This window comes from Camelus dromedarius, chromosome 22, assembly GCF_036321535.1.
Source record: "Camelus dromedarius isolate mCamDro1 chromosome 22, mCamDro1.pat, whole genome shotgun sequence".
NCBI lineage: Eukaryota > Metazoa > Chordata > Mammalia > Artiodactyla > Camelidae > Camelus > Camelus dromedarius.
Genome location: NC_087457.1, coordinates 20,588,435 through 20,613,862, shown reverse-complemented (window position 1 = coordinate 20,613,862; position 25,428 = coordinate 20,588,435). Strand labels below are relative to the sequence as shown.

Here is a 25,428-nt window from a genome sequence, read left to right as displayed (position 1 = left end):
TGGATAATCCAGAATAATTTTCCTATTTTGAAGTGATTAGATCCATCTTAGTTCCATTTACCCTCTAAAATCCCCTTTGCTCTTAAGGTGACATATCCACAGATTTCAGGGATTATGACGTGAATCTTTGGAGGTGGTGAGGAAGAGCATTATTCTGCTACAACACTAATTGATAATTGTCCTGTTTCATCAAACATATATTTTTACTCAACAAATAGAGGTTTCCCAAAGACAGGAAGAATAAGTACACGTTTCCTACTTTCTTAAATTCAGAATTTGGGGGGGAAACCCACCAAACTAGGAATGAGCATATTGGTTAGTCTGACTTTTTTTTGTCATCGTTGGTTTGTACTTTTTCTAACGCTACGTCATCTGAATGCTGTATGCGTTTGGGCCAGTTATTTAGCCTCCCTTTGCCTTCAATTCTTCGACTGTAAAATGGTGATGTTATCTGACTTAATATTTGTTCAGTGCTTAGTACATGACAGGTGAGCTGAGTGTTCAGTACCTGTTGACATGATTGTCAGTATTGTTAGTAGTTGTTATTGTCATAATAGTGTTACCAGTTTCTTCATCTGTTAGTTTCTGATCTCCTACAAGGTTAACCTAAGGATCAGTAATATTTTGTTGGAGAGAACAGTATACAAATGACTTGAAATTAGAGCAAAGTAATGTCTCCTTCCAAATGTGGCCAAACTGGAAAAAAAATTTCCAAAATCCCGCTCATAATTGTGCAACTGAAAGACAGAAGGCTGGTGCATTATTCATCAGCTCTTCTCCCCATTGTTGAAAGGGAGCCTCAGGGGTGTTAATTCCCTGGCACAGCATTTCGGGGTGATCTTGGATGCTGCTTGTGCTCTGCTTCCTGGGGCTCCAAGAAGCAGAGAGACTCGCAGCACGTGCTGGAGGTGGGACGTACTGCACCTGAGCCCAAGGTGCCTGGAGCTGATCTCCATCCACAGCTGTGGCCAAAGTCAGCTGTAAGACAGGTTGCCCATTTCCTTCAGAAATTAAAATATACTCGTTTTGATCACAGGTCTGGGCATGAGCTAGTAACCTCGTGATATGAATAAAAAATTGAAAAGAAAGATGTTTAAAGATCACTTATTCACAATATAGAAGGTGCCAATCTCTATCAAGTAAATTACTCATTTATAGACTCAGCTTCTTATTTACACACAAATTTTATAACATCACTCCTTTGTCCAAATACAAACACAAAACTTATTCAATATTGGTGGATACAAGTTTCATTGCATGGCCTCCTTTAAGTTTATGGCTGAGAAATCAAATGAATTATTAGTTGGTAATTATTGATAATTATCCTGGTTATTCTGGACCTTAGGACAAGTGGATCAGAGTAAGCTTTCAGGAGCCAACTTACTTTCTCATCCCTCCTTTACTACATGGCAGGTGAAATAAACCTCATGGGATCTCACTTTAAAACTTATCTAAGATTTTAATTATTCCAAACTTCCCACCACATTTGAATTTTTTATACCTTTGTAAGGTGGTCATTCTCCGTTTCAACATTTAATGACAGAACTCTCATAACCTCTTAAGACAGTCTGATTTATCTTTAGACATTAACTTAAAAAGTCATTTTATCTCTAAAAGAGATAACAAAACATTTCTATTTAAGATAACATCTAACTGAGATACTGCTACCACTTAAGAATTGCGTACATTTTGTACATTGGCTCAGTTTTCAGGAAAATACTTTTACAAGCACTTTTCATGTTAAATTAGAAACCTTGAAGATGAGATAATGTTTCCTGTATTTCTCTGAATATTATGCAATAAGTTTGAGTTTTTAATGGGGGCAAAGGAGAAAGAAAAGGACCTAAAATAAGAGGAGAGGAAATGAAGGTACACAAAACTGCCAAATGGAATTTTGACCTATGAAGATTTTATGAGACTTTCTAAGAATGCAGATATTTATGCATATTTTTTGATGCCTAATTTTTCATTTTTAATTCATGCCATTAAGTAGTGTCCTATAATAGTTTAAATGGCTGAAAGTATTCCATTTATTGACTACAATAGTTTATCAATTAGTTCCCTACTGTTGGACATTTTAGTTGCATCCAAAGAGCCTAAACAGGGGGTCATCAACTTTATTATAACTGCATTTTGTGCACATAGATAACTATCTCTTTAGAATAAATTCCTTGAAATTTAATTGTTTGTTCAAAATACCTCAGAAGATTTTTACCATTTTGTCCTCACACCAGCAGTGAATGATAATATCATATTCCTAAACCACCCCAAATCACTAGGTCTTTCAAACTGATTTTACACATACCAATAATGCTAAGCAATCATGAAATACACATTATAGTGTAATATATATTATATAATGTGTATATGCATGTAATATATAATATTATGCATACAATATACTAAATATATGTATCTTATACTTATATATATGTATTTATTTTATATATGTATTAATATATAATGTAATATATACATAAATCTTTTTAATCTTACATAGTCCTTTGAGGAGGAGAGGAGAGTTTTTTTAATTTTACAAATGATAAAACTAAGATTTCAAATAATTAAATGATTTATTCAATTTCTCTTCAAGTTCTTAGTTATTTTCTATTGGTTTCTTTGTTTTTGTTACTTTCAAGAGTTTTTTTTTAATTGAGGTGTTTTTGACTTACAATGTTGTGTTAGTTTTTGTATATTTGGAAATCTCTCTGTCAGTTATAAGTGTTACAAATATCTCCTCCAAGGTCAAGTTTTGCCTTTCAATTTCTTACGGTATCCTTTGTTGGGCAGAGACTCTTGATTCTAGTGTATCAAGCTCGTCGTATTTCCCTTTACTGTATTACAAATCTGAGTTCTCTTATCTAAATTCAAGTTCTCTAATCTGAATTAGAATTCTCTAATCTGAAGTCAAAAAGATACCCTCCAATATTGTCTTCTACACATTTTATAATTTACACATCATGTTTTTAATACAGCTGAAAATGATTTTTGCATTTGGCAGTAAATATATTTTGATTTTCCCATGTAAACAATTATTGTAGCATCATTTATTGAATAGTTACTTGTTTCCCCACTTATATTCAATAGTAACTATTATAAATCAAGTTTTCATATAGATACAAATCTGTTGGTCTGTTTCTGAAGTCTCTCCTGCTCCATTGATCTATTTCTCCATCTCTACCGCAGCCACACTGACTTAGTAAGCAGAACTTCACAATAAGTATTTTTATTTGTTAGGGAAAATTTGGCCACTTGGCTTTTGGATTGGGGGGCTAGGAATTCAGAATTGTCTTGCTGTTCTTGCCCCATTACTCTTCTATGTATATTAAATTTAGCCCCAGCTTGTCAGCTTCCATGAAAAAAGTGTTGATTATCTGAGATTGCATTAAATCTGTTCAAGGTTTTGGGGAAAATTAACAACTTTAGGTTGAGATCTTTTTATGATCACATTATACTCTCCTTATATTTAAAATTGCTTTAATGCCTTTTGATTAAAGTTAATAATTTATTCTATAAAAAGTTCACATAACTTTTATTGAATTTTAAGTCAAAGCAATTATTAATTTTATTAAATTTTCTGCAAGTTCTTTTAGATTTTCTATGTAGAAAACCATATTATATATACAGGTATATGAAGCATGAAGATTTTGTTACTTTTTCCCTCAAACAACATCTTTTTTATATATCTGCATTTTCCTTCTCTTATTACCATGTGGTAAGACAAGACCTATAGCAGAGAGTTGAAGTGGTCAATCTAACCAAAAGGTAAAACCACATTGCACCTTTGTACTCTTTTTCTTAAATGAAATGTTTTAACATGCCACCACTTTCAGGATGCTTTAGGTTTTATCGTAGATGTTTCTTATCGGTGGAAGGAAGTTCACTTACATTCCTATTTTTTTTTAAACGTGATCATTGTTGTTGTTAATCATGAAAGAATGTTGAACTTTTTGAATGATTTCTGTATCTTTTGATATGGACACATAATGTTCTTCATCAATAAATAATTGATATTTTGATTAATTTTATGCTGTTAAACCAAGTTTATATTCCTGTGATAACTCCTAAAGAAATGGTATTTCTTAATTTATTGTTGGTTTCAGCATGGTTGGTTTCAGAGGCTTTAGGATTTTGGTATCTATATTTGGTGTGAACCTTTAATTTCATATCTTGTATATCCCTTGTCTGGATTTACCCCAAATATTGATATATTGGATCATCATCTTTCTCCTTTTCCAATTCTCTAGAAGTTTCTATTGGATCAGAATTGTATTTGGCGATATTGTCAGGACTCAAAAACAAAAGCATCTGTGTCTGGCTTTCCCCAGTGAGATGCTATATATAATCTACATGCACACACACAGGCACACTTACAGACGTGTATGTTTATGTCACAACTTACGCTTTCTAGAAAATAAATGAACATTTTGTGTTGAAACTATTGCCTCTCTGCTTAAACAGTCAATGGTGAAATATTTGCTGAGTATATCAGTTGATACCAGAAATGTAAAATCTCAAATCTAGATTGTTCTGTTGTGTATTACTCCAGATTTACCAGCACAGGTGTCTTTATATCAAAAATTCTAATGCTAAGAGTAATGCTGAAACATTACTCTTGCAGCTAAGTGAGCCACCATCTTTGAAGAGGCTTGTGTGGCACATAAGCACACCACCTGCATGAAACACAGGGTGACGTAACAGCACACAAGTTTTGAAGACCCCTGGACTTGCCTGTCGATACTTAGACTGGTTATGATTTGGGTGAAGCTTTAATGGCTTACTCTGCTTAGAATTGTTCTAAAGATAAAAGTAAGGTGTTCCTGGCAATCACAGCTGGGAATGTGATGAGTATTCTTACCAAAGAAAGTTCATTTTGGAGGAAAACGAGGTTAGTTCTGGTGAAAACCTACCATTTCTTTAGACTAATTAAAAGTAATGCTACCAAACCTCTTGTGGGTAGAAAACAAACACAAATAAATGGAGCTGTCTTTGTTTCCTAATTGGTACACAATGAATTACATGGCAGATGATAACACAACATTCACAGGAGCAATTTGGAACAAGAGGTTAAAAAAAAAATTCCAGAAACAAAAGAATGAAGGAATTTGTTTTGTCATTAGCAAGTGCTTTCTTCCTGGCTGTTTCCCAGCTGGGCTTTATGGTATGTACATTGTTTCTTAGACAGAATGCCGTTGTGCACACTTCATAGACTACAGTACAGTGTAAACATAACTTTCGTATGCACTGGGAAACCAGAACATTTGTGTGATTCCCTTTCTTGCATTTATTTGCTTTCTTGCCGTGCTTTGGAACCAAACCCTCAGTATCTCTGAGATAGGCCTCTAAATCCATAAACACATGTAATACCCGAAGCCTCTAAAGACAGTTGGTTACCATCTCTTCTGGACAAACTTGTCTATGGATTTCTGTTCTCCATAGAATGTGCTTTAATGGCAATGTATCACGATTCCCGGGGGAAAAAATCATTGGGAAATAAAAGTGCCGCTGGGATCCTTGTCATTCCACTTGTAATGATCAGCACGGTGTGTCAGCTGGAAACACAGTCTTCCTGCCTGTGACTACCAGCAGTAGAAAGCCCATCTTACTTCTTTCCAGAAAGCAGTCTAAGCAGAGTAAAGAATAAAATAAGACAAAAAGGCAGGACTAGGATATGCACTTTCTTTCCCCAAAGAACCTGAGTTTATGGTACCACTGATAGTAGATTTTTAGATAAATGAATTTCCTCAAGGATCAGAAAAGCTTAAATTGTATGTGGATTAAGCAGTGATAGAATTTATAAAGGAAAAGGTTGTACAGAAAATGTGCATCTATAAGAATGAATAGGACCTTAAAGAAGGAAAACTAGTATTAGCTATGCTATCTGTATTTAGGTAAAATGTCCAAACCTCAAAACAAACTATGCTATTAGATCAAGTGTCTCAAAGCTTGCAATGACCATTTAAATGTGGTAAAAATATAAATCACCTAGAGAGCTGGTCTTACTGATTTTCCAAATCTCATTATGAATTAATCTTTTATGAAATCTTTTGAAAAATAAGTATTAACAATAATAGTATAGGTAGTTCATTTGTTATCAAGTTATTTATTTTTATATTTTAATTTCTGTTAAGATGTGTACAATGTAGTGGTAAATCAATTTAAATATAGCTACCTTTTGATAAATTCATGATGAGAATCTTATTATGTGTGCTAAAGATATGCCGGTGGTGACACTTTTTCATATAAGATTTTTTAAAGGCCTCAAATGTGTATTGCTTCTCATTCCTTTAGTGATTATTGAAGTAAAGGGCAAATGGACAACCTTAGTAATTACAGACCTTGGAATTACTTACTACATTCTGAAAATATATACCCTAGGCGTGACTGAGGAGAGCCCTGCTTGACCTTCCAGTGCTCTTTTATGAAAAGTGGAAATTTGAAAGAGAGATTACTTCTGTATCTTTTTCCATCAAGTTTTACTACATTTGAAAATAATTTTTTCCTTTTCTGTTTTCTCCACACACACTTTTGAATTTCAGGTATTTTTTGCTTTAATGAAAGGAATGGAAAGAATTAACAAATGAAAAGCTTTCTTCCCCCCCTAAAAATAATAGAAATAAATACTAGAAAAATACAAGCTACTGGAAGGCTGTAACATATGAGCAAGAAGGTATCTGCATTATTTCAAGTCATGATATATTTGTCTAATTTTCTTTATTAGTGATAAAATGTTTTATTTTTGAATATATTTCTTCCTGAAGAAAATAATTTTATTCTAATATATTTTCCATCTGATTATCAGGTACCTTTTCCATTATCTCACTTTATATTCTGAAAACCTTCAGAAGTGGAAGAGAGGACATGATTTGGCATCTGAGAATAAATGCCTTGATATGTTTTTTAAATATTGGAAAAAAGTGACTGAAAAGTAAAGACAGATTTTGAAATAATTTATTTCCAGAAATATCGGCAGCTTAATCTCTAGTCTCAAATGAACAATACGGTGGTGTTTTTTTGTGTGTGTATTTCCACTGGAGACAGTTTAACAATATTGTTTCCCTGTTTTACTAGAAAAATTAGCATTGGATAGATTGATAATAACAGTTTTAATAAATTCAGATCATCACCTCAGGATATAATAACCTGATTTGTGTTGATGTATTAAACAAAGAAATACACTAGGAAACAGAAACTTAGCAAGTTTTACATATCAGTCATAAAATACTGCAGAGTAGTTTTTAATTTATTCTTGCCTTTATTAATACTTTCATTCCCATTCTTTCTTTCATTTACTGATCCTTAACTATATTAGAATCCAAGATCAGTACTAAGCATACAAAATTTATTAAGACAAAGTCCTTGAGATCAAGGAACTCATAAGTAAATTGCAAAGCAATGGGATAACTGCCAGGCACAGTAATTTTCACAAGGAGCTGGGGAAGTTTAGCAGACAGAAGAGAAGGAAGAACACAGAAAATGTTTCAGAGAAAATCCCGTAGAATCAGATCTTGAAGACTGAGTAGAGATTACCATCAAAGAGGCGAGAGGTTGAGGGCTGGGAAGAAGTAGCACCCTTGACAGTTTATAAACATTTCAAAATCTGCAAAAGTTTTATTGTCACTGGAATATCAAAAGCAGAGAACTGCTAAGAGGTAAGTCCTACTAAGGAATTTGGGCTTGACTTCCATAGACAATTGGATCCCAGAAGCATTATAAGTGAGAATTACAGTCAGCTTTGTATTTCTGAAATTTAGGTGGCTGTGGTACAGAGGAATAATTTTGAGAGAAAATATAAGTAATACTGAAGTTGTAGAAAAAAGTAAAATAATATAGAAATTGAATAGGAAAAGGCATCTATGTATCCTTCCTCAGTTTCTGACTTGAGTTTTTAGGACATGACTTTACCATTAACCAAATTAGGTGGAATAAAAAGAGGGAGGAAAAAGCTTTCAAAAAAAACTCTTTGAAATTCTGATTCTTACCAATATTTATTAATTACCTCACATGTGTGATACCATATTGTGCACAAGAATACAACAGGATATAAGCAACATACTTGATTTTTAAATTTTTTTTAGCCTAGAAGGAAAGTAGCACACAATTTAGTATGCAAAATTTCAGAATAGACATGATTGCTTCCAAATGAGACTTACAGGTAGTGAACTCTAAGTATGTTCAGAGAATGAGCAGATTGTACTTACCTTGAGAGGCTGAAACATTAATAAAGAGAGTCCGTAGATGAGGAGAGGAAAAGAGTCTGAGCAAATGGATTCTGCATTCAAGCAGAAGTCTTGAATAGTGGACAGAGGCAGTATCCAAGAAAATAATTACACATTTTTATATAGGTGAGATATCAATAGGTTTGATAAGATTAGTGTAACAACGTATAGATTGTATTTCGTACAGTCAGCTAGAAGCAGGAACACCATTTTGATTATTAAAATAGCACAAATAGGAGACTTATTGTATGTTGAGCTGCGTTGACATTTTTTTCTTTTAAAGGGTAATGATGCTTTCAGGATTCAAAGGACCTTATCTTAATAGAGTAAAAGAAATGACAGTTAATAATTTACTTTTGCCAATGTGGTAACTCCAGCCCTTCCCCAAATAATTTTTCTGTCGATTTTTAGGAGCAAACTTATTTCCACTTGTATTTAAGGAAAAACGATAAGAAGTATGGCATACAGGTTTTGACATTTCTGGGAAAAAAAAAATTATGTAACTGTGACATTTAGAAATTGAAGGTACCTTGGAGATTATGTTATTTAGAGCTTAATTTTACAAATAGCAATCAGGGGCTTTAAATACTTGTCAAAGATCAAAGAATGAATTAGAGGCAGATTTGGGAATGAAATGAAACTGTTCCCTGTCTAATCTTCTACTTTACCAATTTAGATTTGGGGGGAAAGAGATGGAAATAAAGGAAAAAGAAAGCAAGACATGAAGACTTTCAAATAATTGGAAGTATTCAGAAGCATAAGTTTAAATTTGAAGATGATGAATAAATAATAATCCTTCTGGCCCTTGAACTCGGGATGAATTTGCCCTGAACCCCAACCCTATTCTAGTGCAGGAATTTAAAATGCTGCCTAAGATTCCCATTAATTGTCATGAGAAGAAGGCAGGAGTGATAAATACTCATGTTCTCTCTTTTTTTTTAAAATTTTATTTCTGGAGGGGGATAATTAGGTTATGTATTTACTGTAATAGGATTGAACCCAAGATCTCTTGCGTGCTAAGCACACGCTCCATCGCTGAGTCATACCCTTCCCCGACACTCATGTTCTCTTAACCTCCCTTGCCTCCTGTCTTCTGTTACCTCTTCTATCCCGTATTGATCTGGATGTGACATTCATTCCCTTCTTTGTCCCTCTCCAAAAAAAAAAAAAAAAAAAAAATCACAAAAATTATAATGATCATTGTAGATTTTATTGAAAAACTGAAGGTAGTAGTAGATCTCACTGGCAAACATCAAAACAAATAACAGTAGAATTTAGATGTTGCTCCTCCTCTTTAGCTTCCTTTCCCACAGACTGCCCCAGTCTTCGCTCCTTCCTTCCCCCATCCATCTGGCTTTGCTCTTTATTTTATTCTCCTTTCTGGTTCTCCAGAACAGCGAGCATTCTGTGCCAGACCTCAGCCTCCTCCTTCGAAGCCTTGCCGGCAGCTTATAGAGGCCCTGGCGAGGACGGCTGCTCCCTGGGCTGCTTTCTGCTGCTGTCCTTCATCTTACTTCTAAACCAGTGAAAACATTGACTGGTTCAACCACTTCAGACAGACATAGTAATGAATGTCTATATTATAAAAGTGCTAGGAAACAGAACTACAGAAATGAAAAAGGCCCCTGATCTCAAACAGAATAATAAAAAAAGATTTCTAATTTATAAATTGTCTTTCAACTTATTTAACCAAAGAATTTACATGCATTTAATAGCACAGGATCAAATCTAAAGATAATGAAGAAATAGGAATATTTTTGCTCCTGAAACCTAGATGACCCTGGACTTAAGTCCTCTTCCAGTATAGCAATTTAAAAATGCTGTCTAATGTCAATTAATTTTTTTTTTTTACTACATCTCCTAAGAATCCCATGGATTAGATATGGGAGGTGGAATGGCTGATCAAGCTCCTCCACCTTAAGTTCTGAGGTTGGAATTCTTACCTATTCAATGACTAAGGTTTCACTTTTGAGAAAAGAAATATTCTAAAAACAACACCCTGTACCACTCTTTCCCTAACTTCAATTTTTAAAAGGAAACTAAAACCCTGGTAGAGTTAATGACTGTTTCACTTACGCCAATTATTCAAATATGCATTTCTATTATATCTTTCACAGAGAATTGATAAGTATAAAACACAGAAAAATCATAGCCGCTCATTTTAGTTACTGAAGGGCCTACTATGCATTTTTGTTTTTATGTCTCCTCAATTTTTTAAACATTATGATGAAGTTCAATTAAAAGTAAAATCTTGTTGGACTGTTTTTTAGAAGAACCTTCCTTCTCAGAGCTTATTTGAGCATTGATTGATCTCATCTGGTACCCCAGCAGCTGCATTAGGGAATTCCTTGATTTACTGAATAAAGTTTTGATTAATAACATGCATTTACTATTTAACTTTCAAGAATCTCTTTACAGTGTCTAAATTTCAGGTTTCAAACTTCAGCATGAGACTATGTTACTTAAAGGTATGCATTTTGGGGTATAGAGATTTCACATATTAATGAGTGGACCCATGTCAGGACATTAACTGTACAGACACAATGTGGACATTTTCTGTGGCGGATTTTCAGAAAGAAAAGTGATAGAATTAAGGAATACTGAATTCTTACTACAACCAGATTCTTTTATATCCTATTTAGGAAAAATCTAACCCAAATTGTAAGACATTACTATTTTTATTTATATCTGTAGAAATTGAAGTTTGGAGAGATTAAGTAACTTGCTCAAGGTCATTTAAATGAAATGAAGGAACTGGGATTGCTTTGCAAATTGGCTAACTTCAAAGTTCATAAAAAACCTGAATTCCAAATTTTAGCCTCATCAATAAGGTATTTAATTTCTCTGATTAGAGATTCATCATCTTTCAGCTGTAAACCACCTATTATCTGCTTATATTAAAAAATACCTGTGAGGAAACAAATGAGATAATGTATGTAAAACTAATATTTCGAAGCATAGAGGTATTTTTGCTTTGCTTCTATGTATATTACTGACCACAGTTTCTTCTGCACAAAGCCAATAACCCCATAAAATATTAGTTGACATTAACTGCGGTAGAATTCATGCAGCTGGTGGCTGGAAAGATGCCACATTTCACAGAATTTATTTTTTCAGTTACTATAAAGTTGAGAAGAACCTGGGAATACCAGGTATTTTTGGTTTCCTTTTCTTGTCCTGCCTGTTCTGGAGCAAATGACTTCCTAAAGACATACATGGATGTCAGCGAATTGATAACGAGTTAGCTTAGAGTATAGCGTTAGAGTAGACGTAGCCATACTAGGAAGGATACGTAAATTTACTTTGAATGATGCTTTTAATTTAGGGAGGGGTTGTATTTTATATTAGGCATTTGTAAAGAGTAGCATCCCAGCTTATGTCTAAAACTGTTTTCAAATATAAAGTAGGACCACAATTCATATATATTCTTTTTCCTTTCTAACAAAGAATATGACATCCTTATTCTTTGGTTTTGAGGCTAGAAAGAATGAGATCCAGCTTTTGATCCTGAAGCTTGCCTGCCTCATTTTTCCTGACCATTACAGTAGTCAGCAGTCTGTGTTTTCTCTGTCTTATAACACCGTCTTCACTTTAAGTTATTTGAAATATCTTTTAGCATCTATACCATCAAGCAAAACTGACATTGTACCCTTTTAAACAGCTCTTTTCAACAGCAGTAAGCAACAAATATTTATTTAGTCATCAAGTTTAAATATACATTTTGATAAATGCCTATGTTCTGTTCCTTTTTCTATCCTGCTTGCTTTTTGGTTTCCATGGTTTCTATAACTTAAGATGTGAGAATTCATCACACATTTTTTTTCCCATGAAGTGAGGATGTGTACTTTTGGCACCAAATAAATGTTGAGTAATGGTTAGATTTACGAGGTAAAATGTATTATACCCAATTAATTTTGAATTTCAGAGAAACAACAAAAAGAATTTTGTATGTCTCCTGCAAATATTGCATGTTATACTAAAAAATGATTTTATGTGTAACTGAAATTCAAGATTAATTCAGTGTCCTATATTTTTAATTGCTAAGTCTGATAACCCTACCAACAGTCTGAACTTTGTAAAAATTTCCCATTCATAGGAAATGTGTTTATGCTATAAGAGTGTGTATCTGGCTCAGATGGTTTTTATTCTTCCTCACTGATTTCCTCTTAAGATTATCATTGTTGCTTATTAATTGTTGTCCTTTTGACTAATTATGGGACAAACGGGAAGAGGATAAGATTAGTTTTCTTATTCTCTGGAACTCTGCAGTTAATTATTTGTTATTTTATGCAGTTTTTAATTTGGCCCCTTGGATGGTATGATTATACATTTATTTCTTCAAGAATATTTTTTCAATCATCAATAATTTTATATGTTGATACTTAGAATTGAGATTTCTGTCAGCTTTTCATTCTCATTGTAAAGTTAAACTTTTGATAGCAATCTGCTTTCACTTTCACTGATACATTTTGTGCTCAGTTACTATGTGTGCCATTCTGTGTTTGAAAATAAATATTGCTGGGGGTTTTCAGTTATAGTTCTGGTATCTTGTCTGGGAAGTTTTCAAAATTACAGAATAGTAGAAATTAATTTTTGAACTTTGCAGATGGATAACTGTCTTTTCTGGAAATAATAACTTATTTTAAAATGTCAAAGGAGTCTCTCCCTGAGATAAGAACATTTATATCTTGGAATGTTTTTTCAAATGCCACCCCCACCACAATCACAAAATCAGAGTTTTATCTAAAACTGTTACGTTACTTTCAAAGACCTATTTCTAAGAACTGTCCACTCAAAGAAATAAAATATTTTACAAAATATCAAAACAGCAAACTCCTTAAATAATTGCTCTCAATTTGTGATAACAGTTAAATATATAAACAGTATACGCCCTACAGATTCTCTTTAGTAAAGCAAACAAGTGCCAACCAACAACTACTAAAACCCTCTTGTTGTAAGAGGTCAACAAATGTGGATAGCTTTCAGCTGATAAACTATAAACTGAAATCTGTAATCTTAGGAATTTACTGGAGCAGAACCTTATAAATTTACCCTTAGAACCATAATATTGATGAAATCATTCTATAGACCTTGAAAAAATCTCTTCCTCTGTGATTCAAGATCAGAATCTCCATTGCTGTTTTATGCAGAGGAGTCTTCTGGTGAGTCTAGTGTATTTCACTATATATACACTTACTTTTAGGGAATTTACGTGTTAACTCTAATTTCCTAGTGACAATTTTTTCATTGCTTTTTGAATGAATATGTTTTATATTATTCTTCATGATAAGCAAAAGCAGCTTCATTTTGTAGGCATAAAATTTATATTTTTTATTCACGTATTATTGAGCTAAGCATTTTTTAATTTACATTGTATTGTTGAGCTAAGCGTTGAGGTCACTGAGGGAGCAAGCATGACATTCTTACACCAAGATGTTTGAAGAAGTTTAAACAAAAAGAAAATAAAGCTTATTCTGAAGGGAATGATCTTAAAGATTTACATAAAATTACAAAGGGAAAAAAAGAAGTTTTGTTATCATCATCTTTAAAAAATATTTTTGCATTTCATTTTTGGAAAGGAATATTATTTTATTTTGCTCACTTAAATTAGAAAAATCTCTGTAAACCTGGAAAATCAAATGAACTTGATAAATGAAAGTTTATATGGAGTATCATTCAACTGCCTGAATGCATGACCTCTTCAGGTAACTGTGGCCCCATATGAAGTCCATTCTAATGAAATGAATTCAAGCAGTTCATGATTTTAGATTGAGCCTTAATTCCAGAGAGGTCAAAGTCAGGTGCCCTGTTCTCTGTAGTCTGATGATCACTCTAAGCAAAGTTGGGAGCTGTATGTGGGAGAATTGCGAAATGCCCTATAGACCTGTGTCTTTAAGTAATTAATAATATACTCCATCGAAGCACATGGATAACTTCACATTTCCATTCCTGCTCTGCTGTTTGTAGAAAGAATTGAGTGTTGTGACCTACCCCTCCCTCAAATTCTCTTACCTGGGAATTAAGACAAGGGAAGGAAATGGGTCTTTGTTGTGTGATCAGAGGGTGAAAATTCTCACGCAATCTGAACTTTTATAAATAAGATCATCTTAAAAGGGGTCAACATGGTAGGATTTAGATTTACTCTCCTTGGCCCTTCACTGCCTTGATCTATTTTTCTGTACTTCTGTTTTCAGTTGTCCCATTTATAGAAGATGCATAAAAATAGAAATGAAAACCAATATGTCTATCCATTTGCGTGTTCTAACTACTGGGCTCATGTTACCCTCAGGCACTGAAGGAGCAGTGTTCGGGCACTCTGTGGAGACACCTCACATCAGAGCAGAACCTTCCCAAGACCTCAGGTAAGTCCTGGCATTTATACCTGTGTCATAGTTTCCATCACTGGTGATCATTTTGATATGTAAAGAACTAAAGTAGAAAATATACTATATAACTGTAAAAAAAATTGACCACTCCTGCCTACATGGTAAATAGATAATCACATTTTTGATTAAGTCAAGAAAATGTGAGTTATTATTCTATCCTTTTGTATATTTTTCCCTGACAAACATACAATGGATATAAAATACAGACGTCAGACAGGAGAAGTGTGGGAAAAGAAAAAGAAAAGGCAGTTATAGATGTTGAGAGGACTAATAAAAATAGGGATTCCAGAAATTGTGATATAGACAGTGTAATATAGGGCGTAAAGAAAGGGGAGGCAGAGACTGGGGAAAAGCTATAAATGATTAGGCAGTGTAAAGTAGAGGGAAATACAAGAAGAAATGTAAATACTAATCAGAAAAAGACAGAACTTAATTGCCCGATGGAGGACACCTCAATATAGTATTTAAATGGAGTTAGCTGCCCCCTGACATTGTACTGTTTCTGACAGTCACAGTTTTATTAAAAGCCCTCACTACCCAGAAGATTGTGAGATGACAACATAATAAGGAATTCTCCCTGTATAATCATGGCAACTGTTGATAAAACTTGAAATAATAAAATCTAGTAACTGATCCATTGATGTTCTTAATTCAATAAATAAGCTAAACTGTAGGGCTCAGTGATGTTTTATATAACTTACTGCGGTAATCATTTTGCAGTACACACATATATCAAATCATTATCTTGTATATCTTAAATCAATACCATGTTATATATCAGTAAAAGAAGACATTTTTATAATTAATTTCTGACAAGTAAACTATACATTCTAAAAAGTATTCACCACAGTATCAAAAAAAGACAACCATGTGGATATTAAAAAATAAACCACATATTAAAAATCATTTTAAAGCTGATTCAGAGTATTAACCTAAGAGATAGAGTCCGTGTCTTGGAAAACATAAAAATATTAAGCACAAAAACTCAATTTATTTCATGAAAATCAGGTTCAGCCTTTCCCATTTGGATGAGTGAAAAAATGCTCAAATGAAAATAGAAAAATGAAACTGAAAATTGTTAATTCAAAGAAAAGCCATACTTTTACAACAGTAAATTTTGGAGGCCCTTATAGTTCTAGGATAAAATTTCCTGATGAACTCAGTTTCTCACAAGTTAATTAGCCAGATTCAAACTAGGTAGTTGAATCTGCCTTCTTCCGACAGGTGAAGGTGACCCTCTTCATGTGATCAGGGCATTTTTTTAATAAGACAGAAATAATGATTATTTAGTCTACGCCAAAGTCCCAGGGGCTTAGGAGGGTTGAAGAATGTGTATAAACAGTATCTCATAATGTGTTACAGTCTTGATTTATGGCTTTCTTCTTACTGAGGACTCAACATTTTTGTATAAATTATTTTATCCTTTTCCACCTGACAAAGGCCGTGTTCCCCTAGAACGGGATCTGCGTCTTCCCTGCTTTAGCGCTATAGCAGCCAGCCCTCCCTCTCACATATAATGGCATTATTATAATTTGTTAATTTGAATTCCTGAAACTTAGCAAAGCTGATTAATGAGGATGCTAACTATATTCATGTAATATACGGAATGTGGTAGGATTTGCTGTCGTACTACGAGGACACAAGTGACTAACGTTGATTCCTACTGTTTTTGAGCTGCGTTTTAACATGAATACCAGAGTTTAGTGATTCATTCAATACGGTTTTTAATTACTAAGTTTTAAAATAAACTTTTTTTTGCTTCTAACATTTTAGTAATTATGTACTCATTTTACAATTTTCATTATGAAAAGCCTATTGCCAAAAGAAGAATAAGAATCAACTGCTATTTTAATTGCCTTGCTGACATGTCTCGAAATTCATAAACGTGAATGTGTATTAAATGATAATTAGTCTATAGTGTGTCTGGCTTTTATATTTTGTAATTATTCATCAATTATTTAAACATTGAGCTAAGCTGGGCTTATCTGCTAGTGCTAAAAGCAGATTGGCAGCCTCTAAGATGAGTGGTACTGATCTAAATTCCACAACCTAAACAGAAGCAGAGCACAGTAATGATGGGGGTAGTCAATTATTCATTTGTGTACCGAAGATTAAAAGCAGAGTGTCTGAGAAGATCTTTACAAGTCTTGCTGACAATTTTCCTTTCAGGGCAATAAGAAATACTCCTAGTTGACACCAAAGTCTAATCAACAAGGTGACATTGGCTGACACAGTAAATAAAATGTAGTTTGGAGAGTAAGAAGTCATGTTGTCTTTGCTTTTATTTTTGTCAAGAATAAAAGAATTTAGAAATAAACATCTCAAAATGTTTATTATAAAGTATAGGCAATATTTTGGTATGGAAATGTAGTAGATTGCTATCATTTATTTAAAAGCATTTATTAAGCACTCATCAAACATCTTTTGATGTTTTAGCCAAGGTCTGTGCTAGTCTTCATGTACATTTTAAACCTACATATGTAGATTTTCTTTGATTTTTTAAAATATAAGTTGATATTGTTATTCAGTAGGGACTTACTTGTTAAAAGGCTAAACAACAAATAGTAAGGACATCACAGTATATTTGCCTGAAATAGTCCAAGTATGAATGTTCTTTTTTAATTTATTTCTTAAATTAATATATAGCTAAATTACTACAGTTCAGTAGAATTTCTGTACTCTTTGGTGAGAAGTGATGAAATCTGTAGTGTGATACCCACTCTCCAAGGATTGTTTGGATCTGAGTTCTGTTAATATTCCAAGAATAAGACAAAAATCTAGACTTGGAATCAGTAAAATGAGTTAATATTTAATGATATAATTGGCATCTTAGCATAATTTCCATTATTGTATGCATATCATTTAAAACTGAAATGTTGAGGTTTGCAGACTCCAAATTAATCTCTGGAAACACATAGCTTTAATTTACATCGTTCCTGTGTTCAAGGAAAAGCCAACATTTATTAAGTGTTAAGTATTTTTCGAGACAATTTGTCAATAAAGGGGTAAAATGCTTTGCTACTTATGAGAAAAAAAAAATGACAAGACAATGGTATTTTTCTCTTACTTTCTGCTCCTCTCCCATGTCTCCTCTTCTCTCTTGTTTTCCCTTCTTCCCTCTCTTCCTTCCTTTTATTCTTTCATTCTATGTATGTAGAAATGAAGTAGTAAATGTGCATGAGAAGCTGCCTTCACTTTCAATCTTGGGAACAGGGAGCAACAATTGACCTAGGGATCTGTTTGATCCAGTTTTCAGGAAGAGACCATGATGGGTGTGCAAGTGTACAGGGAACAGTACAAATGCAGGGAACAGAAACAATGTGATTTGCAGCTGAAGAATGCTCAAGGTAGCCTAAAGTGATAAGGCAGTAAAAGTGATAAGATAGTATAAGAATATATTTTCAGGTCACAGTTTTCATTAGATTTTTTTTTCTTAAAACATTTTTCTGTTGATTTCTCCATTCATTCCATCCTTGGAACAGCGAATAGTGAGTAGCAACTATGTTTCTGGTGCTGTGTTAAATAATTAGCAAGAACAAGGTATATGATACTCAAGTTCTGCTTAAGTTTCCATTTAGTAATTGCATCTTGCAACTTAGTTTAAGAGAAGTCTGAATCATTTTCTCAGAGAATTGAGAATTTTACAGATCTAGACCACTTATTTTCAAATTTGAAAATTGCATAACGTCTTAAAAATAAGATCTTTTTTTGCATTTTTGGTATGTAAACACCCAAACTGAGTTGGTTGGGAAAAACAGGCAGTGGAGTGACTCAAGCTGAGCATTAACCCTTCTCTCTGCTATAATCCCTGGGTACCCACATGAAGACTCGTCAGACACGCATCGCTGTGATTACTATAATGCTATGAAAATGAACACAATTGTAGTTCATTAATTCCATTGACTAATTACATAGAAAGTCACAAGTTTTGCCAATACCTGTGGATTTTATTTTTCAACAAAGCCTTTAGAAAATATTTTGTAATAAAATGCATAGTTTGAAGTATATGCTGTAAACCCTCTGCAGTGGAAGCTTGAGAATTTCCATAGAGAAAAGAAGCAGGACATCACATAACTGCTGACAGTGTGTTGCCAAAAGTCTACTGATTAGATAGTTCTAGAAGAATTTCAGGTTTAGTCTGATTTGAGTTCCGAGTCCTGAGCCCAGGACATTCGATAGGGATTCTAGGCTAATTTGAGAAGGCCAGGGTTTCTAGAGAAAACCAGTACAACCAAAGACTGGCATAGTAACCTATAGCAATTCTTTTTATGATTCCTGGGCTTCAGTCTTGTGTCAAAGGTTTCCCTTTTCTTTTCCAGAACTTTCTAAGTAAAATATGAATTTTTAGAGTGTACATTTCTCAGTGTTGGTGGGATGACTAAGAGATAATCCATGCAAAGTTTTAAATATAGAGTAAGTTCCCAGTACTAACATTAGCTTTTACTATATTATTATAAACATATGGCTAGCTCACTAAAAAAAGAGCAAATCTAATGATGTTTTGCAGTGGATAGAATATTTTTATAGTTAAGGTCCTCTGTAATTTTATTTATTAGGTAACTGAGCTCCAGTAAGGTTAACTGGATTTAAAACTTCTAGTAGAACTCATGTAGAACCTATGGGCTTCTTATTCAAAATCCCGTGTTTAAGTCTTTCATTAGATTGATGTAACTCTTTTGCATAATAATCTTTAATAATAATCGAGTTTATGCCTCAATTTCCCAGACTGCTTCTTGGAAATAACTTGCATTACTTTACAATATGCAGAAACACTTTCAATTTATAGGAAATACTTTTATGTTATCCTGCAGTTTATAATGCAGCTTCTAGTGCCCAGCTTCTAGTAAGAGCCTGGGAAATTATTATTTATAAAATAGTCAGTGAAATACATTATTATCAATCAAACCATTTTGATAAGCTGGGATGGTGGTGATATGATGTCTACCTTTTATGTATTTTAAATTTTGTAACTGTATCTACTTTTTCTATAATGTTCTTTGGATAGAAAATACCACAATCATATACTTACCTGATTTCAAAGCATTTTAAAAAGTGCCTCATTGTGCTTCAATGCAGAGAGGTGACTTTCTTGTTAGAATTCATGGAGATTAACACTGGGAGTTTGGATGAAAGTATAAAGCAAAATTTGCACATCACTTGTAGAAAGTGTGTTTTTTCCCCCCATTCAGCAAGTGATAGGCCTAGAGTCAGTGGGGCTCTGGTAGGTAGTGTGTGCACTTATGTAAATGTAAGTGTACATGTAATTATGGATATTGATATTGGATGATTCAGGTTAATGTATGCATCTTTAAATGCTCACAGTTAATTTATGCTATTCACAATATTGTTAATTTTCTGATTTTTGGTCTCCACTTACATTAGTCATGCTATGAAATTTTTGCCCTCAAAAATGTAGTTTATTTGCTTAGGTTAAATAGTCAGGCAAGCTCGTGAAAAATAGTTTGCAGCTTACTTTAATTTTCATGTTCACAAGAAATATTTGACCACAGCATGTGCCTTTGAAAATAGAATTATGAAATCCTCCAAATATTCTAGTAAATTTTTATTACATACTCTTATCTGCACACTCTCCATAATTAAAGTTCCTAGTGTATATTACTCATCTGAATGATGGATACTATGTAAAACAGACAGTTCTATTTTTAATAAAATTTATAACACTTCTTAATGATCACTACATTTAATTTTATCAAGATTAGCAGAGCATACCGTTGAAACCTGTTTAATTCAAAGTCTTAATCACTTTCAGAACTTGAAGGATTTAGCAATACTGTAAAATTGCTAACACTTTTTGTATATTTTAGGTACCCCTTGATAAGTTTTATATGTGTGTGTGTGTGTGTGTGTGTGTGTGTGTGTGTGTGTATCTCAGATGTATATTGTCTTAGAGCACAAAATTAGCTGCACAATAAAGGAAAATATTCCTGTGAAACTTAAATTTACATGTTTTGCCTCCATCGCACTGAATATCAGAACTAAGCCCCAGTCTGTTCAGTTCTCTTATTTTTCCCCGGGGTTACATCACTGTAGCAAGGGGCCTCCACTGCCAAAGCACTTGGGGGTGACATTTGGTCATTGGTAGCCTCGATCCAATTGGCATTTGCGGAGATGTTCTCCTTCTTACTGTCACTTCGTCTTCATTCACTGCAGGCCACTCCTCCTCTCTTCTTTGAGAATCTTCTGGTCTCTTGTCCTCTTATCCCAAACTATCCCTCTCTCCTCAGACCTCTAACACTTAAAGATCTCACAACCTAGGACTTGGCCTCAGGTGTCAGGACACAGAGAGCCATTCAAGACCAATACTGTTCATTTCTCTCCGCATCTTCTCTTGCCTGTGAATCAAGAAAACCATTCTCCAACTAGTGAAATAAACAACAGGGTCTCACGGATGTTGGTTTTCTTCTTTGTTTTGTTTATGTGCTGAGTCACTTTCAACACAGTACATGGCTAGGGTTTTTTCCAACTTAAAATGTCTATAACATTAGTAAACTTTAAAGATCTTTGACAGCTTATCTGCTCTATTATCCACCATTCGTGGCAAGGATGGTCGTTAGTGAATGGGGGAATGGCGCTGGGTTCAAGGAAATAGGACGGAAAAAATCCTATTAATATTTTAAAATACTTCTCTACCACATACTTATTTCCCTTAATCCGTTTAAGAAACTTCTTAAAATCCTATTTAAAAAACCGTAATTGTTAATTTAGAGATGACGAACTGAGGTTTATTGCTGCAGGCTGACTTTCCTGAACCCAGGGCTAGCCAGCTCTCCATCTTTACTGGCCTCTTTGAATAGGAATCCTCTAAGTCAGTGGTGGCAAAACACACTATGGCAACACTGGAAATGGATACCTGAGGTCTAAAATGAAGATGAAGATAATAAACACTTTAAATTAAGTAACTGATAAAGATGAGAACAGAAAAACTCAAAAGCCCAGAAATACTTGGTATATTTTAATGCTCTAGTCCCAAATGTCAAACATGGTAGAAGTATAGTATAAAAAATGTACACATTTACTATTTTAAATATTACATATATTATATATATATATAACTGTCAAAATATGAGTAGTAACTCCAAGCCTTTATCCTTAGAAACTAAGCCGTATCAATTATTTGATAAGTGTGTTTTTCCTCCCACTTACAAGTTCATCAAGTTGTGCTTTCTTGAATATCAGATTCATATTTAATTCATTTTAATTAGGTTCTTATCTGACTTCTGTTTGATACAATCATACCCAAATCTATATAATTACATTTAATGTAATGGATAATTAACAAATGGAAATAGTAATGGTCACAGATGTGCTATTCAGGATGGTATATATTTGGGGATGTATCAGAGGAAATCAATTATAAGTATATATTTTAACACTCAGCTCTTGAAATTTAGATACTGTGGGCAAAGTGTAAGGATTATGATGAAAAAGATTATGGGTAATTTTTTTTAAGTTTTCAAACGTTCTGTGAAAACATGTGATTTGTGTTTTTTAAAAAACCCAAAACATATTTCTTTAAAATATATATATTCAAAACCTGACCCCTCCAGGGACTTTATGAAGATGTCCAAGAGGTCCATAGAGATGAAAGTTTCAAAGTTGTGTTAATGAAAAAAGAAAATTTAAGTGTCGAAATCACTTCTTCTAATGGCTGGCTCTAGTCCTTCAATATCACTTCCAGGTCTTTAAGTTCGGCTGTACTACTGAGAGAGCTCATCTTCAGACCATTTGACGTGGTTCTCTCTGCAAAACAGCTCCGGATCTATAGCCTAAGAGGAAACTAGTTGCTCTGGATGATGGTGAACGTGAGCCTGAGGGAAGTCTTGTCCTAAAGTCCTTGGTCAAGAGGGGCACGGGCAGTTGCAGCCTCAGAGCAAAGCTACTCTCCAAAACAATCAACCAGATACAATCTCTGATCACACTAAGTGCTTTTTGCGACTGTATCCTTGTTTCCATATTCTGCCTTCTTTTACTCTATCTCTGGTTTTATACTTGGAGATAATTTTTTAAATGCCTCCCAACTATCTTTTTTGCAGGCACAACTCTCTAAAACATTTGAGTATCACCCCTCAATTTTTCTTTCTCAGACTAATGTCATTCATTCTGTGGACGTTTTCCTGGGCCAGTAGAGGTCAGTTAATGTTGGAAATGCCTTATGTCTTCATTTTAATTAATTCCTAAAATTGTAAGAGTCCATTGAGAATTTTCGAGTTTACAAAATTGTGACTGTGCAATATTTGGAAGATGGCAGTATTAATCATCTTCATTAAAATTCTCATCTTTTCAAGACAGTGTTCCCAAAAGACTGGCCCCCGTCCCTGACTAGTCAAGGAATTAAGAGACCGGGTCTTGGAGCTTAGAAGATAAGAGGCAGCTTTATTGCTTTGCCAGGCAAAAGGGACTCGTAGCAGGCTAGTGCCTTCAAAACTGTGAACCCATCTTAGGGTTGGGGCTTAGTGATTATATAGTGAACAAACTGGAGGAGTAAAAGCAGTATCAGTCAACAAGAATCTCTGGTAAAGCTTCCTCTTAAGTCTGGGTGAATCTGTCTGGCATCATGGGACCATCTGGTGGTCTGGAGGGGCATCAGCCTGTGATCTTCTTTATCTGATCAGACTCATCAGGCACCAGGAGGGACTTCAGAGGGTCTGGTTATTCTCCTGGGGTGGTTGTCCGGTGACTCCCTTCCTAGGGGAATGACTTACAATCCAAGCATGATTGTAAATTTCAATTGCCAGAATAAGGTAAAACAAACAGGAAAACTAGTAACTCTGCCTCTAACTCTAATTATAACGATGGGCCTGGGGCTGGGGACAGTGTCTGGTCAGTCAGATTTGCTGACTCTTTTAAAAGCAGACGGCAAGTATAAGGCCAGGAGTTAGCCTAAGCGCAGCCATTTTATTATTTCTCTTTCAATAAGATTCAGTTTATTGAGGGCTACTTATATGCTAACTTTGTAGAGATTTATTTCTTAAAACTCCATCACTAATATTGAAAATATGTAAAAGATTTAAACTAGGAAACTTACCATGACCTACTTTCCACGTGCATTGTGAAGGGAAACAACACAACTGTTACTAAATCGTTATACAAATGAGAGTAAATGACTGATGCTAACAAAGAGTTTCATAAAGAGCCAAAAAATAGAAGGCAATCAAAAATCAATTCTAAAACTCATTTTGTTGTTGTTGTTGTTTTGAAATGGCAAGGATTTGTATTTGTGCCTGCCTGTATGTTTTAGTTGACTAATGTCACCTTTGAGTCCATCTTATTTTTTTTTTCTTTTTACTATTAAGGATTTTTTTTTCTCCTTAGGCTTGAATCACCAACCAGGTCCTTGATAATGGAAGCTCCTCGGGGGGTCCAGGTGAGTGCTGCAGCTGGAGACTTCAAGGCCGCCTGCAGGAAGGAGCTCCATTTACAGTCCACAGAGGGGGAGGTGAGTGCTGAGTGTGGACGCTGGCCCTTTACTGCTGAGGACGCGTCTTCTCAAATTGTATGCACGTGGGTCCAGGAGAAACGGAAAGAACTGCTTCCGAAGAGAGCTGAAATTATGAAAATATTAATATTTCTTGAGTATGCAACTGGGTAAACCTAATGTTATTTTCTTAAGTCAGAGCTCCGTTTATTTTTTACTGAAAGATACTCACTCACAAATTAATTCTAAGTGGGACATCTAGGTTCCTGTACTTACAAAATTGACAGATAAACATAATGAATGTTAAGAAAATATCCAGAAAGAAATCAGTATTCATTTTCTTAGTTCTATATGGTCTTCAAGTTTTTCCAGAAAGTACTTTGAAAGTTTGTTTCAGTAGAAAGAGTGTCTCTATTTTTCTAAAAAAGCTTTACTATTTTGCCCAGTTATTTCTTAAATAAGGAGGTCCATGCCAATATTTTTCTTCCAAGTTACTTTATTTCACCCAAGAATCTTTTTAAAGTCTGTCGTCATTTCTTTAAAGATCATGTGCTCTCTCTCTCACTGCTTATTTAAAGACCCCTTTGTCCTTGGCCTTCCACTCCTGCACTGGAACCGGATAGGCACGTCTTTATTTTGTCTGTGTTACTTGCTATCTACGTTGTGACTGTTGTGTCTGCAGAATCGTATTTTGTCCATTCTGGGAAATTCCTGAGTGTTATGTCTTCAGATATTCCCACTCCCCTTTTTTCTCTGTGACCTTTTGCAGAATCTCTGAAGAAATGGATGTCTTTTCATTCTCTTACCTTCCAGATCGTTTAGCCTTTCCCTCCTCATTTCTATCTCATGGGTAATACACTCTGTGCCTCTCTGCACCTGTTTTATTCAGATCTACACACCCAGCTTCCTCCTCAGTATCTGATCTCTTCTTCAGTCCCTACACCAGGCTTTTAATTCTAGTAATTGTGCTGTTCATCTGTTCATCACTAGGATTCTCATCTGTTGTTTTTTTTTTCCCCAAATCTGCCTGAACATCTTGGTAGTCGCTCTCTTGTTTGCTTGTTTGTTTTTAATTCTACCTTCATTTATTTCAAAGCCTTATGCATAGTAGATAGTCTATTCTGCATCCTTTACCACAATTCCCAAAGTCCTTGAAGGTCTAAATCTGTTTTGTTGCTGTTTCCACCAGTTAATTCCCTTAATATTTCCTTCCTTCGTGTGCTTATTATTATTATTATTTTTATGAGTTTACAAAGGTCAAGCTGAGACGAAAAAACACTGGAAGGATGATTTGAGACAGACGCTCTGGAGCATTCCCTGCGACTTCAGATATAAAGATGAGGGCACACATCAATCAAATCAAAACAAGGAGGTGCACTTCTTACCT

The 25,428-nt window shown here is 34.3% G+C and overlaps 1 protein-coding gene across 1 annotated transcript in view; it reads left to right on the top strand.

Moving 5' to 3' along the window:
- Positions 1–25,428, top strand: part of SGCZ (sarcoglycan zeta) — a 125,704-nt gene that overhangs the window by 96,991 nt on the left and 3,285 nt on the right. The window contains exons 5-6 of the mRNA XM_031440419.2: positions 14,509–14,581; positions 23,939–24,211. Of these exons, the coding sequence (XP_031296279.2) occupies positions 14,509–14,581; positions 23,939–24,211 (346 nt within the window). The remainder of the gene's footprint in view (positions 1–14,508; positions 14,582–23,938; positions 24,212–25,428) is intronic.